This window comes from Mytilus trossulus, chromosome 2, assembly GCF_036588685.1.
Source record: "Mytilus trossulus isolate FHL-02 chromosome 2, PNRI_Mtr1.1.1.hap1, whole genome shotgun sequence".
NCBI classification, from domain to species: domain Eukaryota; kingdom Metazoa; phylum Mollusca; class Bivalvia; order Mytilida; family Mytilidae; genus Mytilus; species Mytilus trossulus.
Window position 1 is genome coordinate 18,959,560 of NC_086374.1, and position 14,442 is coordinate 18,974,001.

General features: G+C 32.7%; 1 protein-coding gene across 1 annotated transcript; it reads right to left on the minus strand.

The window, feature by feature from the left end:
- Nucleotides 1–518: 518 nt before the first annotated feature.
- Nucleotides 519–11,764, minus strand: LOC134705638 (uncharacterized). Its single transcript, XM_063564359.1, has 6 exons — nucleotides 11,675–11,764; nucleotides 10,879–11,080; nucleotides 5,638–5,901; nucleotides 4,990–5,268; nucleotides 3,827–4,129; nucleotides 519–1,033 (listed from the first exon to the last, which is right to left on the minus strand). Exons 1-6 carry the CDS (start codon nucleotides 11,762–11,764, stop codon nucleotides 696–698), a joined length of 1,476 nt encoding a protein of 491 aa, XP_063420429.1. The 3' UTR covers nucleotides 519–695.
- Between the last annotated feature and the right edge of the window lie 2,678 nt (nucleotides 11,765–14,442).

A 14,442-nucleotide genomic window follows, 5' to 3' on the forward strand; every position in this document is an offset into this window, starting at 1 on the left:
AAACAATATAAAGCATTCCGGATATATTTTATATAATAACGTTATTATGCATCAAAAAGACTTTCCTATTCTCATATTATTTCTTTATTTGGTCTTGAAACTTTTGTGCGTCATCTTATTGAAATGTAAAAAGGGAAGTTGAAATTTTAAATCGTTATACTATCGGGGGGGGGGGGGTATTTTAGTTTAACTGTTTATGACAGATCTTCAATAATCCCTTGTTAATGTTTTGATAACGTTGGTAAAGTTGGTAAAAGGTAGAGCTTGTTGCATTGCATATAAAACACCTGTCGGTTTTTTTAAAGACCGTGTGTTATCTCTTAAGTTTTATGACATTGTGTTGCTGTTACACTAAAGTAAACCTGACATCTTCTTTTTTGTTGTACGATTGTCAATAAGATCTCGCTCCATTAGATGCCAAATAACGTAAGCTAGGGGCTAAAGTTACAATAGGGAGCCATACCACTGAGTAACCTATGAAAGTCCCGAAATGGCAAATGTAAAAATTATCAAACAACTAACATCCTAAATTTAATTACAAATACAAAACGAAAAACAAATAACGTAAGGTTGTTTCTCTAGTTTGTAAGTAATTGCAAACAGCAATTACAATAAAGATAATACTAGTAGAAGTTTATTTACGTTAATTTTACTATTTTCCTAAAGCGTCTGATTCACCAGCAGTATCGTTTCTTTTACATTTCTTCGTAAAAATTATCCCCTTTACTGCTACTTGCAGCGCAGTCTGTTGGTGTTGTATCATTTTCGTGTGTATCATCTTTTTCATCATCGTACAATTCTCCACTGTAGCTGCAACTTTTATTGCTGTCTGCTGATGTTTTAGTACTGGGTATATGAGAAGCATTTTCATACATAAGTAAAGTGTTAGTAGTTTCTTTGTTACGTGTTTGACGAATTTTCCGCTTGGAATCTTTACATTTTTCTTTGTTTTTGAATATAACAAAAACAACGATAATACCAATTATTCCGCATATTATCAGTGGGTATATAATCGTTTCCCTTTCAGACAAATCTGTAAACAAATACATCAAAACATTATACTTGAAGTCATATAAAACGAGTGAGTGGTAAAAGATAATGTTTATCCAATTCTTGAAACAAATGCATGTATATATTATAAACTTAGTCCTCTGTGCACGAATTTATCATTTTTTACGCAAATATATCGTTTAATCGTTAATTTTTTTTCTTTCTGTCTGTTATGATTTAACAAAAATGGCTGATCATTAAATGCCGTGTTTTGAAGCCGAAGTTTACCGATTGTCACCTTATAGTAAACAAATAACAAAAAGCATGGATATTGAGCACGTGTTAAACATGTACAATCAGATAATTGTTTATTTTAATTACAGATCCATGAGTATTGCGATCACCAGATTTTTACGAAGAGGGTTACGCTCAGGTCACTATGCATACGGAATTTATGTCGGCAAATTGCTTCCTTGAAGGAAGCAATTAAAAATAAGTAAACCTCTTCTAAATGTGGACACATTAAAAAAAATATTCGCAGAACAAAGTATATGTACATAAGTTGTATTATTGTATAATGAAAACTATCTATTTAGTTTTCAAAAAACAGAGATTTCTTATGACTTTAAGAGAACAAACCTGGAAAAAGTAATATAAAATATCATATGTTTTTGCTTAAAGATTGAATGTGTTCTTCAAAATAAAGGTACAAGAAATATCTTTATTTTTTATCTAGCATATGTTTGATTTAAACATATACGGCAACTGTAGGAAATTAATACCAGGATTGAATTTTGAATTTACGCCAGACATGCGTTTTGTCTACAAAAGACTAATCAGTGACGCTAGAATCCTAAAAAGTTAAAATGACAAAATAAAGTACGAAGTTCAAGAGCATTGAGGATCAAATTCCTTAAAGTTTTGCCAAACACAGCGAAGGTTACTTATTCCTGAGGTAGAAAAGCCTTAGTATTTCAAAAATTCAAAAGTATGGTAAACAGCTGATTTATAAATATGACCATATGAATGATAATTCATATCAGTGCAGAAGTGAAAACTACTTGGCCATAGATACCTTTGGGGAATTACAAAGGCAATTGTAGGAAGCTTCACGTGTTGTCCATGATACTGTTATCCTTTTATCCATGGTACTGTTATCCTTCTACTAAATCATGTCAGAGAGCTCAATGAAGGTTGATAAAAGACAAGCAATAATGCTATACCCGCCGTGGCAATAGATGTATAATCAAAATGTCACTATCAGAGATTGAACTCGATCGAAAAATTTAGTTATCAGACAACTTTTCTTGTACTAGTATCATTACATACAAGAGTGCGAAAACATGTAATTCGTAGTCGTAAAGAATAAGTTGCGTCAATTTCAGTGTCGATTTCATAATAACACTGTTATGGTAGGGTTTATTTGCAGTCGGGAGTTTTTCTATACTACTAAAATAATGAGGTCCAATTTGTCAGCCGGCATGATTTTCATCGACGAATCAAAGAATTCATCTCAAAATATAACTAATATAGGAAATGGTCTTGATTAAAATATAAAACCATTTCAGACCTTTTATTTTTCAACATATTTGGTTTGACCAATAATTAACAGGTTTTAGGTCGAATGCGAATTCAAATTCGATACTTAAAGTAAATGTCACATGTTACCTAATCTGTATGTTCTGCCTCTGTCAGGAGTACCACCAAACGAAATATTTTGGATTTGCTATATATACGGTTATAAGCACAACTGAGCTTCGTCATTTTCGGAATGACACTACTTAATTCATTCACTAACCAAAAATCTCTTCTAGCATTTAACGGTTGTAGTAAGTGAACCAAGAACAGGTTTAAACAAACAGATTTTGACAACAGAGAACAATGTGTACCTGATAATCAGCATCCAATTGCAGTTCAAACGCGGAAGGGTTCAAGCCGAAAAATTTTAAAAGCGGAGGAAACTGTGCAACTTATACCGTAATCGGTACAAAAGTAGAATAGACTGATATACACATGGATAAAAATTGTATATACATGTAACTGTTATATGATTATGATATATAACAAAAAACAGTATTCTGATTTGTATCACTACTGTAACGATATGAAAGTTATTACGGTAATGTTGATGGTTTGTAACACGAATTTGTTTTTTTCAGTCGATTTATTACTTTTGAACACCGTTATAATGCTATTACCGTAGTTTGTCATAGATTCTTATTTAAAGACGTCTTTCTGTGTCAATATCGAGAAAGGGATCAAAATATGAAGCGAGCATTCAAGTTGTGTTACTCTACATAATTTCAATTTGACATGCATATATGAGATGCAATGCATTATTATGTTTTAAATGACCGGACATTATTGATAGAGCTGTCATTATTTATAACTAAAACAAAAATCATGACATAATACATTTTTGGTTTGTCTTTGCGAACGTTTTATAGGAGTTCAGCTTCAAATTTGTGCAACAAACAAGCCCGCTTGGAGGGACGGACAATAACAACCCAACAGAACACCGTTATGTCGATTTGCATGTTCAGCGTCATCTATTCTTTTTTTGTTTTGTCTGATGATTGAACTAACAAAACGAACACTAAGACAAAATACTAAGCTTCGACAATATCGTCTCTCAATGCATACATCACAAATTTCTAGCAAACAGATTAATATAAACATATACATTAAAACTTTCAACAAAATTGTAGGAGAACCATGGATAATTTTTAAATATTTCTGTCAATGATTATATACTCGTATATACAAAGGAAAAGTCTTCTAAACAGTCGTTGTTATGTGTGTACTAGTATTTTCTTTTATCGTTTAAGGTATTTACCGTTATTAGCGTTCTCAGTTTCGAACTCAAATTCCACTTCAGTTTTGCCATATTTATTGCATGAAACTATATGACCGTTGTAATATGCGTTAGATGACAAACCATTTATTTTGAATAACACCAAATCTCCTTCGTCTTTCTTTTCTGATGGAACTGTAATGGTTCTACTGCCATCAGTAGAAGATTCTAAGATGACAGAAAAATTCTGTGGAGCACCACCATCAAAGCCACTATACCATGATATATATGCTGAATATGGAGCTATATTGACGACATTGATGTTTTTTACTTTCTCAGGATTTCCTGGTAAAAAGAAACCAAAAAAACTCACCTTTCCATTCTCGCAAAGACTATATGAGACACCAGTACTCTGATACTGATTACAGGTCGATAATTTTTTAGTAAACATATAGACTCTTATAGCTGACTATGCGGTATGGGCTTTGCTCATTGTTGAAGGGCGGATGCTGACATTAAGTTGTTAATTTCTGTGTCATTATAGTCTCTAGTGACGAGTTGTCTCATCAGCTACCATACAACACCTTCTTTTTTATATCTTTGATAGTTGTATTAATGACAGTCATTCTGCATTTGCTTATTCTAATATAATGCAAAACTCAACCACTGTCATATGCTTTAAATAAAAGTCTACGGGATCTTATTCTGCATTCGACCTTTGATACTAAACATGTGTTGATCTCCTTATTTTTATATGGTTCATCAACTGGCTAAAGATTATTGGTAAATTGTATCTAGTTGCTCCGGCTTTAAAACAACCAGTAACATATACCACAGAACGAATGAAACGCAATATAAATGCGATGGTAGAGGATACAATTTTACCTCAGGTGTGCGTCTTTTATGAAAAATATGCATTGAATCTAAAACAAATGATTGTAAACAGCAAACAATTTTTGATGTTTACCAAAATGTGTAAATCACTTGAGAGTACAGTATTCTCAATTCCTCTGTCATTTGATAGACTTTATTTAAGTTGTAATATTTTTACTTGGACATATTCAATATGTACATTGTATTGAATAACGAACAAATTCCAATGACATGGACTAAAAACTGAAAGACTATTCGTAGAATCGTTTTTTCATCATGCAACAAATATTATTTGTATAAACTATTTAGCATGCCCTTAAAATGTAATTTACCTTTTGGTACAGTTTTGACATATTTCTTCACACATCCAATTTTATTACATATTAATAAACCAAGCTGCCGCTTAAGTGGATATTTTGAAATCTTGATTTTTGATTGGAGAAAATAGTTATGATTAACCCCTACTCTGCTTATAGTCCAAGGGTATGGAGAATTTTGGATCCACGTCACATTAGGTGTAGGATTGGACACAACAAACATGGTTATTCCTTCAATAAAGTTAAGTCTGACAGCAACTTTACTTCGTTGGAATATTATATTTTTAGGTTTACCTAAAAATTAAAAAAATAAATAAAAATACTATCCACTAAACATTTAGTTATAAAAAAATCTATTTATTTGATGTAATTTAACAGTGAGGCAAAAGATAACAAACGGGTCAACATTCAAACTAAATGCTGAAACAAGGAAACATAAATTGAATCAATCTTAACATTTGTTTAGTTTCAAATGTTCCTTCGCAATGCTATTTCGTTGTCATTGAGTGCATGTTATAAAAGTTTTTTTTGTATTGTGACATAAAACACCATTTCAATAAAAGATGTTTGCCAGTTAAAGCTGTTAATAAATAATAAAATTCATATGAAACATTGTTGCTATTCAATTGCTGAGCTTACTATATTTTTGATGTATCAACTTACAATATGGAGCAATAATGATAATGTCACTGGATGGTGAAATTTGTCCTTTGTCATCAGTCGCTTGACATGTTACCGAAGCTTCTGTATCTGATCGCCTTATAATTGTGTTTGGTTGTCGACTTTCTCCGTTCCAATAAAACTTGTAAGACAGGTTTTCAGAATTATCAGATGGCCAACGTTGTACTTTGGAAATACACGTAAAGTTTGCTTTGTTTCCCACCAAAGGATATTCGTTGTATGCAATAGAGGGTGTAGTAGGTTTGTCTGAAACAAAGTAATTTTGTAGTTACAAAAAGGTGCATTGATTTTTTTATTTTGCGATAAGGTATACATATTCCAATGCATTCCAATGCATTGCTGATTTGTTGTCATTGGTAGCATAATTGTTTATAGAAACTGATTTGTATTTGGACGTATATAGAGGCTAAATGAAACAGAAAAACTAAGTGTATTTATAAGTAAATATGGATAAACAGGTATTTTTTTACAAAATTCACTTCTGGATGCTATCTTTCGATTATAAACAAGCTTTGTCCAAGTTTTGTAAAAATCCAGGATGTATCAGGAAGTTTTCAAAATTTCAAATTTCAAATTTTAACCAGAGACTGAATAGTTGTGGACAACGCCGACGAAGGAATGTAGGATCTCTATATCTCGCTTTTGCGACAAAAAAAGAAGATATGGTATGATTGTGAATTGGACAACTCTTCACAAGACACCCATTCGGAAACCCGGTTGAAATAGAACAAAAGAATCGAAGCTCTTTGATAGAGAAGGCGATAAGTGTGTACTGTAATGTTTACTATAGTGACAGAAATTTTAAAAGTTAATAGAAACAAACAAAATTACAATTTTCTTCTCTATTAAGAAGTGTTTTATTTTAAAAACACCATTTGCATAAGTTTTCAATTTATCTAGTACATAGTTAAGCAGAACAATTATATATCAAGTCGACGACATGGGTATCTTTCATTGCTGGATGAAAAAATGCATAACCTCCGATTTTTCATAAAAAAAATACCATGGATGGAAAACATATCAACCTATCAGTTCAGTAATTTTCGTGTCTGCCCTTCCATTATGTGACTGGAGAAAAAATTCCAAAAAATGAGTAACAATAGCATCGGAAGGAGAAAATCGAGTGCACCTTTTAATGTCAGGGGGGTTGAATATTTTGTCTTGATATCGTACAAATCACAAATATTTCATACATCGTCTCGCTTCATATTCTATTATTCTTATATATCAAAGCTACAGGTTAACTTTATAACATAAACAAATCACAGTACTAAAAGATACAATGTATGGGTCAAGTGAATTACCTATCTAATGAATCACAAACACAGAGTATGTGGGTTCGATTAGCTATTTTTTTACTGAAAGTACTTGATGACAGTCTTTCAAGTTTAATGATGAAAATGCATATCTTCGAAAAATTATAGTTTTGTGTGTGTGATAACTAGGGTTATAGTCTTCAACCACTAAACAAATCTTGTCTTATTTCCACGAAATATTTAATAAGATTTTTTTTTAAATGTATATGAAATTTAGAAAATTCCACCTGACAACCGATCAGACAATAATTTTAAGTTGATTCAATGCAGACAAGATCATTAACTGATGATCATTAGCTAGTTGATCTATTTGTCTTTTAAAATACAACTGACATATAAGGATCGTAATGGTGCAATGTGGATACATTTATCAGTTTCAAAGAGCAAAATTGGTAGCGCGTCATCCCTAAAATGGCTTCCATTTCTACGATTCTGAAAATGAACCGGCGTAATGGGGAGATAATTTTGACGAAGTGGAATCTTGACTGAAACCAAAATGACACAGACATTAACATATAAAAAGGATCCAAGACAATAGTCGTCTGACAAGCTGAAACTTTGAAGCACTATGCATTTCTTTGCACACATTCAGGTCTTTTACCTTCTGAAGAATAAAAAAAGGAAAAAAATAGGTTTTCCCTGGTCACCCCGACGAGGTATCCAGTATGCCTCGCAATCTGCGAGTTTCGTCGCAGGTAAGACCAAACAACTTACCTGTGACAAATACAACAACGCATTCCCCTTTAAGGAGTTCTGAATTTTTCGCTTTGAACATTCCACCGTCCACCTGTTTTACATTATGGACAGACATAACAAAATGTTGTGCTGTCGTTTTTATATTATAACGACCTTGTTCATCGTTATTTACAATAACATGTTTTCCTTGTACTTCCAGTATACTTTTTCCCGTTGGTGAAACGACTGTGTAGAAATGATCCGGTAGTTTTGGTATAGAAAATGTGAAATTTGTATCCACGCTTGCATATAGATACTCTCCTGGAAAAAAATATAAGAAGATTCCAGTCACTTGAAGAAGCATTTTTAAAGCGACAGACCAACGCATGTCAAAATTTTTTTGTCAATACGACATACATATGATTTATCTAGGCAATCTTAAGAACCATTACGTACACAGCTATAATAATAAAAATATATCAAAACAAGAGTCACAAGAGTACACACGCTGAGGTGTGTCGCCTTTTCGTTGACAGTCCTAAATATAAAGCTTTATTACAACTGTCACATAAACTTAACATTAACCAAGAAAACTAGACATTGACCAATGAACCATGAAAATGAGGTCAAGGTCAGATGCCCCATTCCACGCAGACATGTAAAGGTAACAATTCTTCCATACAACAAATATAGTTGACCTATTGCTTATAGTTAAAGTAAAACAGACCGAAACACAAAAACTGAACACAGAGCAATCAATCGTGTAAATGAGACCAAGATAAAATAAAACCTGCACGACTGACATATAGATCATAGATAATTTCTATACACAAAATATAGTTGACCCATTGCATAAAGTATTAGAAAGAAAGACCAAAACTCAAAAACGTAACTATAACCAATGAACCATGAAATTGAGGTCAATGTCAGATGACCCCTGCCAGTTGGACATGTACACCTTACAGTCCTTCCATACACCGAATATACCTGACCTATTGCTTATAGTATCTGAGATATGGACTTGACCACCAAAACTTAACCTTGTTCACTGATCCATGAAATGAGATCGAGGTCAAGTAAAAACTGTCTGACGGGCATGAGAATCTTGCAAGGTACCAAATACCAAATATAGTTATCCTATTACTTATAATAAGAGAGAATTTAACATTACAAAAATAGTAACTATTTTTTTCAAGAAATTACCGAACCATGAAAATGAGGTCAAGGACATTGGACATATGACTGACGGAAACTTCGTAACATAAGGCATCTATATACAAAGTATAAAGCATGCAGGTCTTCCATCGTCTAAAATATAAAGCTTTTAAGAAGTTTGCTAACGCCGCCGTCGCCGCCGCCGAATCACTATCCCTTTGTCGAGCTTTCTGCGACAAAAGTCACAGGCTGGACAAAAACAAGCAGATAATTTGTAAATGTTTTGCCAAGCGGAAATATTCAACAGGTAGAAAGGTTATGTTTTTCATGATCAGATAAAAATGCAGTATTTGTGGTTGCCCATGTGAAGTCCAAATAGTCAAACATCCTTCAAAACATTGACAAATAAATAAATACAAATAATCAAAGGCTATCATATTTTTAGAATAAAATAACCTGTCATCAACATAAGATAATGACGCACATTTTAACACATGATACCATAAAATTGTTTAAAACAATATTTTCACAAGTTCTAACCCAGCTAGTGGCTAAATGTGCGTTATTCCGATTTCAAATGACAACGATTGTAACTTAACCTATCAAATGTCGATGGTTCTCTCCGTGTTTAATCTTCACCAATAAACATAGGTCGCAATTATATAATCAAGGGGTCTTAATGTGTCGTTAAACAAATACATATCCGGAGTCAGAAGCATATAATTTAATTCCATTGTTGTTTATATAAAAAAAGAAGATGTGGTATGATTGCCAATGAGACAACTATCCGCAAAAGACTAAAATGACACAAACATTAACAACTATAGGTCACCGTACGGTCTTCAACAATGAGCAAAGCCCATACCGCATAGTCAGCTATAAAAGGCCCCTATAAGACAATGTAAAACAATTCAAACGAGAAAACTATGGCCTTATTTATGTAAAAAAAAAATGAACGAAAAACAAATATGTAAAACATAAACAAACGACAACCACTGAATTACAGGCTCCTGACTTGGGACAGGCACATACATAAATAATGTGACGGGGTTAAACATGTTAGCGGGATCCTAACCCTCCCACTAACACTGGGACAGTGGTATAACAGTACAACATAAGAACGAACTATAAAAATCAGTTGAAAAAGGCTTAACTCTTCAGATAGACAAAAATACAAGTGGACGTGGCCGGGTACTTATACATCCCGACACAAAAAGACACAATGAACAGATCTGAGAGTACTCGCAGTTATCTGACAGCTAGTTCAAAGCCACTAACAACTAATAAAAAATCATGCCTCTAAGACTAAACAATCAATCCGTACACATCCAACATACAATTGGTTTAATGTAAAGACGTCATAAACAGCCAGAGAAAAACATGACCTTGTGCAATGTTGTTGTTTTTTAATTATATCATATTTACTAATTTTCATTCATTTTATTACCATAAATCTTCCTTCGAATGTTTTACATTTTTTTATGACGTTACCTTTAATAGTTTTGTTTGTGGTTTTGCTCATTGTGTAGGCAAAATAGAATTATATGTGTGTTTCCTATTAGGGAAAAAAATAGGGTAGGTAGGTTGGGATTTGTTTTATTTTACCTTTTTTTATTAGATTGAGTCTATGGGAGACACTCTGACTTGAACAGTGCTTATTGAAAAAATGACAAACAAAAGTTCAGGGAAGGCTGTTTTTGAACTTAAAAACGGTGTGGATACCGTAATAGGAATCTTTTTTTATTTGGCCATAAAAACGTACAGTGCCCGATACTTGTTTTATATTCTCGTCATTTGTTAGCGGGATCGTTGTTTCAGTGGCAATCATAACGAATCTCCTTATCTTCTTATTTGCATATGAGAAACTTTCTAACAAAATAAATACGATGCTGCATAAGCGACTATGAGAGTATTCTCAATCCTAATCACAATGTATAAAAGTTAACAATTATAGGTCAAAGTACGGTCTGCAACACAGAGCCTCATACCAAACAGCTCCCTATAAAGGGCTCTAAAACGACTAGTGTAAAGCAATTTAAACATGAAATCAAACGGTCTAATATATTTTTTAACTTACCACCTATCACAAAGTCTTTATCCACTTCATAATTGCCTCCTGATAGATAAACAAATAATAGTTTAACTTTGTATTTCTGACAAGGCGATAATTGAACTTCGTGTAGAATGTCAGAAACGCCCAAGTCTGCGCGATAAACCGTTTTCTTTTCAATATTATTAACTTCTAATGTTGCTGATTTGATATCACTGGAAGGAATGTTCTATGTAACTGTGACATTATCTCCTTTTATCTTTATTCCTTTTCCTTGTGACTGGTACGAAAGACCTGAAAAGTTATAGTGATTTTAATGTAAATATTTTTATTTTCAGAAGTTTATAATTTGTAAAAAAAATATAAAGTATATCAGTTTATCATACTAATATTATCGTTATTCATGTTTTCCTATACATCCTGCACCAAAAATGTTCATTTTAGAGGTCCTCTGCTGTTCAGTGAGAGTTTACATCATTGACAATATTTAGATAATAGGTCTACATCTTCTTTAAATTATTGTTAACTTATTACGCTGTAACCCCTAACGCTCATATGTTTGTAAATATTTTTAATTATTCAATAATACCTGTTACTATCGTCTCATATGGCTTTTTCTTTAGGTGAAATATATTTACTTTTATTTTTGATCTTTCAACATATGAACTATAAATATAAATGCTTACCTAAACTCAGATTAAATATCAGAATGAGAAGTACATAAGCCTCGTTCATTTCTTTTGATTTTCTTATTCTGTATCATTTATGAATGTTTGTGTGAGTGTAATGCAAATAAGCACGAGCTACACTTATAAGAACAAACTAAACTGATGAATCCTCTTTGATAAATAATTATGGAATTACTCATTATTTCCTTGTAATACAATTCTTTTGTCTTCAATCCTGTAGTCATTTCCTGATGCAAATTTCCATCTCTATTAAATGACAATATCCTGTCAATACAAATAATTACATATACAAGTGGGTTCTTTAAAATTATGATATTGTTAAGTAAATGAATCCCCTTACGAACCCATCCTCACTGAAAACTGTTAAATTTCAGCCTATTTTTCGTTTGTATTTCCGACCTTAAATGTAGTCGTTGAATCAGTGTTGTTTTTAGCATTCAACGAAACAAATTTCAGCAACCCATCCATGTTGACGTCATTTAGAAGTAATTGAGTCCTCATTGTCTTATTTGGTGAAACATTCATAACAATTACAGGCCATATTTACAGATTTCTGACGAACAATGACAAAGCTTCTTCAAAACAGACGTTATCAATACCATTGTGTTTTTGAACTTCATATGGAGACAAAATGGAAAAATTCAGTCATGATCAAATCAATTCCATCTAACCGAATTTGACTTCTTTTACAGTTTTCTGAGAAGTATATTAAGATTGTCATATTTTTATAACAGCATATAAACAAATATGAGGGAATACACGTGCATTTAATATTTTTATGCCTTAACGTACAGTAAACAAGAATGTGTCCCCAGTACATGGATGCCTCATTCGCACTATCATTTGCTAGGTTCAGTGGACCGTGAAGTTGGGGTAAATAAACTCATCATAGATACCAGGACTTAAATTTGTAAATACGCCAGACGCACGTTTCGTCTACAAAAGACTCATCAGTGACGCTCTTATTCGGCATTAAAATAAGAAAAATCATATCATTAGGAACATTTTAATTTTCTACATTGGCTAGAGGTATAGGGGGAGATTTGAGATCTCATAAATAAAGGCAACAGTAGTATACCGCTGTTCAAAACTCGTAAATATATGGACAAAAAACAAAATTATGGTAGCAAACTAAAACTGAGGGAAACGCATTAAATATAAGAGGAGAACAACGACACAACGTTATAATGTAACACACACAGAAACGGACCAAACATTAGACAAAATCCAATGAAAATAACAAATATAACATCAAAACCAAATACATGGATTTGTGATATAAAAGTACCGTGACACGTCTTATAGTAAAGTAAATTCACACTCAAATATAAGAGAAAAACAAACGACATAAACATGTTTAACCCCGCCGCAATCTTGCGCCTGTCCCAAGTCAGGAGCCTCTGGCCTTTGTTAGTCTTATGATTTTTAATTTTAGTTTCTTGTATATAATTCGGAGTTTAGTATGACGTCCATTGTCACTGTACTAGTATACATATTTTTTAAGAGGCCAGCTGGAGGACACCTACGGTGCGGGAGTTTCTCTCTACATTGAAGACCCATTGGTGGCCTTCGGCTGTTGTCTGCTCTATGGTCGGGTTGTTGTCGCTTTGACACATTTCCCATTTCCTTTGTCAATTTTATCGAAATAAGTTTCAAGTTGATAGGACTTCAACTTCATCAAACACTACCGTGACCAAAAAATTTAACCTGAAGTGGGACGAACAGACGTACGGACGTTCAGACCAGAAAACATAATGCCCCTCTGCTATCGTAGATGGGGCATGAAAATATAGGCAAGTCGATTAGTTTTCACTGTTGCTCCTAAATGATGAACGTTTGGAATACATCAGAACTGTGTATATTTAATAATTCTCTAACCTCAATTTCTGCATACCATTAATTAAATTATCAGAGTAACAAATAATATTGTTTGTAGCAAATCATATATGACATCTGAGTTTATCACTTTTACTTTTAAAATACATTAACAAAAGTTTGTCTAAGTACTCGAGTGACGGTCATCTTTAAAAGTTATGACCATCTTGTGTCGATTACGACCATAATCCAAAATACTATAGTTGAATTTACGACCATCACACATTTAAAGTAACGACCATTATCCTCGAATTTTTGAATGACTATTCTATGAAAATTGGAATGATTTTATCTATCAAATTTGGTTTCAATATCAACGCACTCACGATAAGTACCGTTAAAAGGTAAACAACAGAACAACAGAAACACTGAACTGCAACAAAACAACATACAATATACATAAAACTGTAAACCACAAAATAACAATGGACACCTCTCATGAATTTGCGGCTTGACACATCATCAGAATTATAAACTGTGCGTCACAATAATGTATCAACGCCCCAAAAAGTGACGATTTTTTTATGACGTTCATTTGTTCAGGAGTAACGATTTCAAGTTTGGTAATTTATTAGTATTTCAGCGACTATATAGAACTAATAACTAATATTTCAGATCTTTTCAGAAATCACCTGAGCCCTAGTTGACAGGAATTTTCGGCAATTTTCTGTTTTCTGTTAAATTTGCGATTAATTTTTGTATTTATTGTTTTGATTCGAGTGTAACTTTTGAGTTTTGTGTAATCGAAACGTGTATATGCCTTACAACAAATTAAGCCTGATATCTTTTGTGACCTTTTTTGGCTAAACTTTTTAAAGATTAGACAGGCACAATTTGATGGACATTTTGTACAACAGCCAACGATTTTATACGATGCATTCTCTGTCCAAAATTGTTTTTTTCTCTAAATATAGAAATAAATCAGATACCTCAATTCATCTTCACTTCATCCAACAACGTCATAATAATAACCGATGTTCGTTTTATACCATAATTCGAGTTTTCATCGAAATTGAAATACCAAAAT

Bases quoted from the DNA above. Each gene is read 5' to 3' on its own strand.
- LOC134705638 (XM_063564359.1), bottom strand. From the start codon at position 11,764: ATGACTACAGGATTGAAGACAAAAGAATTGTATTACAAGGAAATAATG. The intron at 5,269-5,637 runs GTAAGTTGATAC...TTTAATTTTTAG, and splicing joins TATCATTATTGCTCCATATT to GTAAACCTAAAAATATAATA. The intron at 1,034-3,826 runs GTAAATACCTTA...ATTTGTTTACAG, and splicing joins AACTGAGAACGCTAATAACG to ATTTGTCTGAAAGGGAAACG.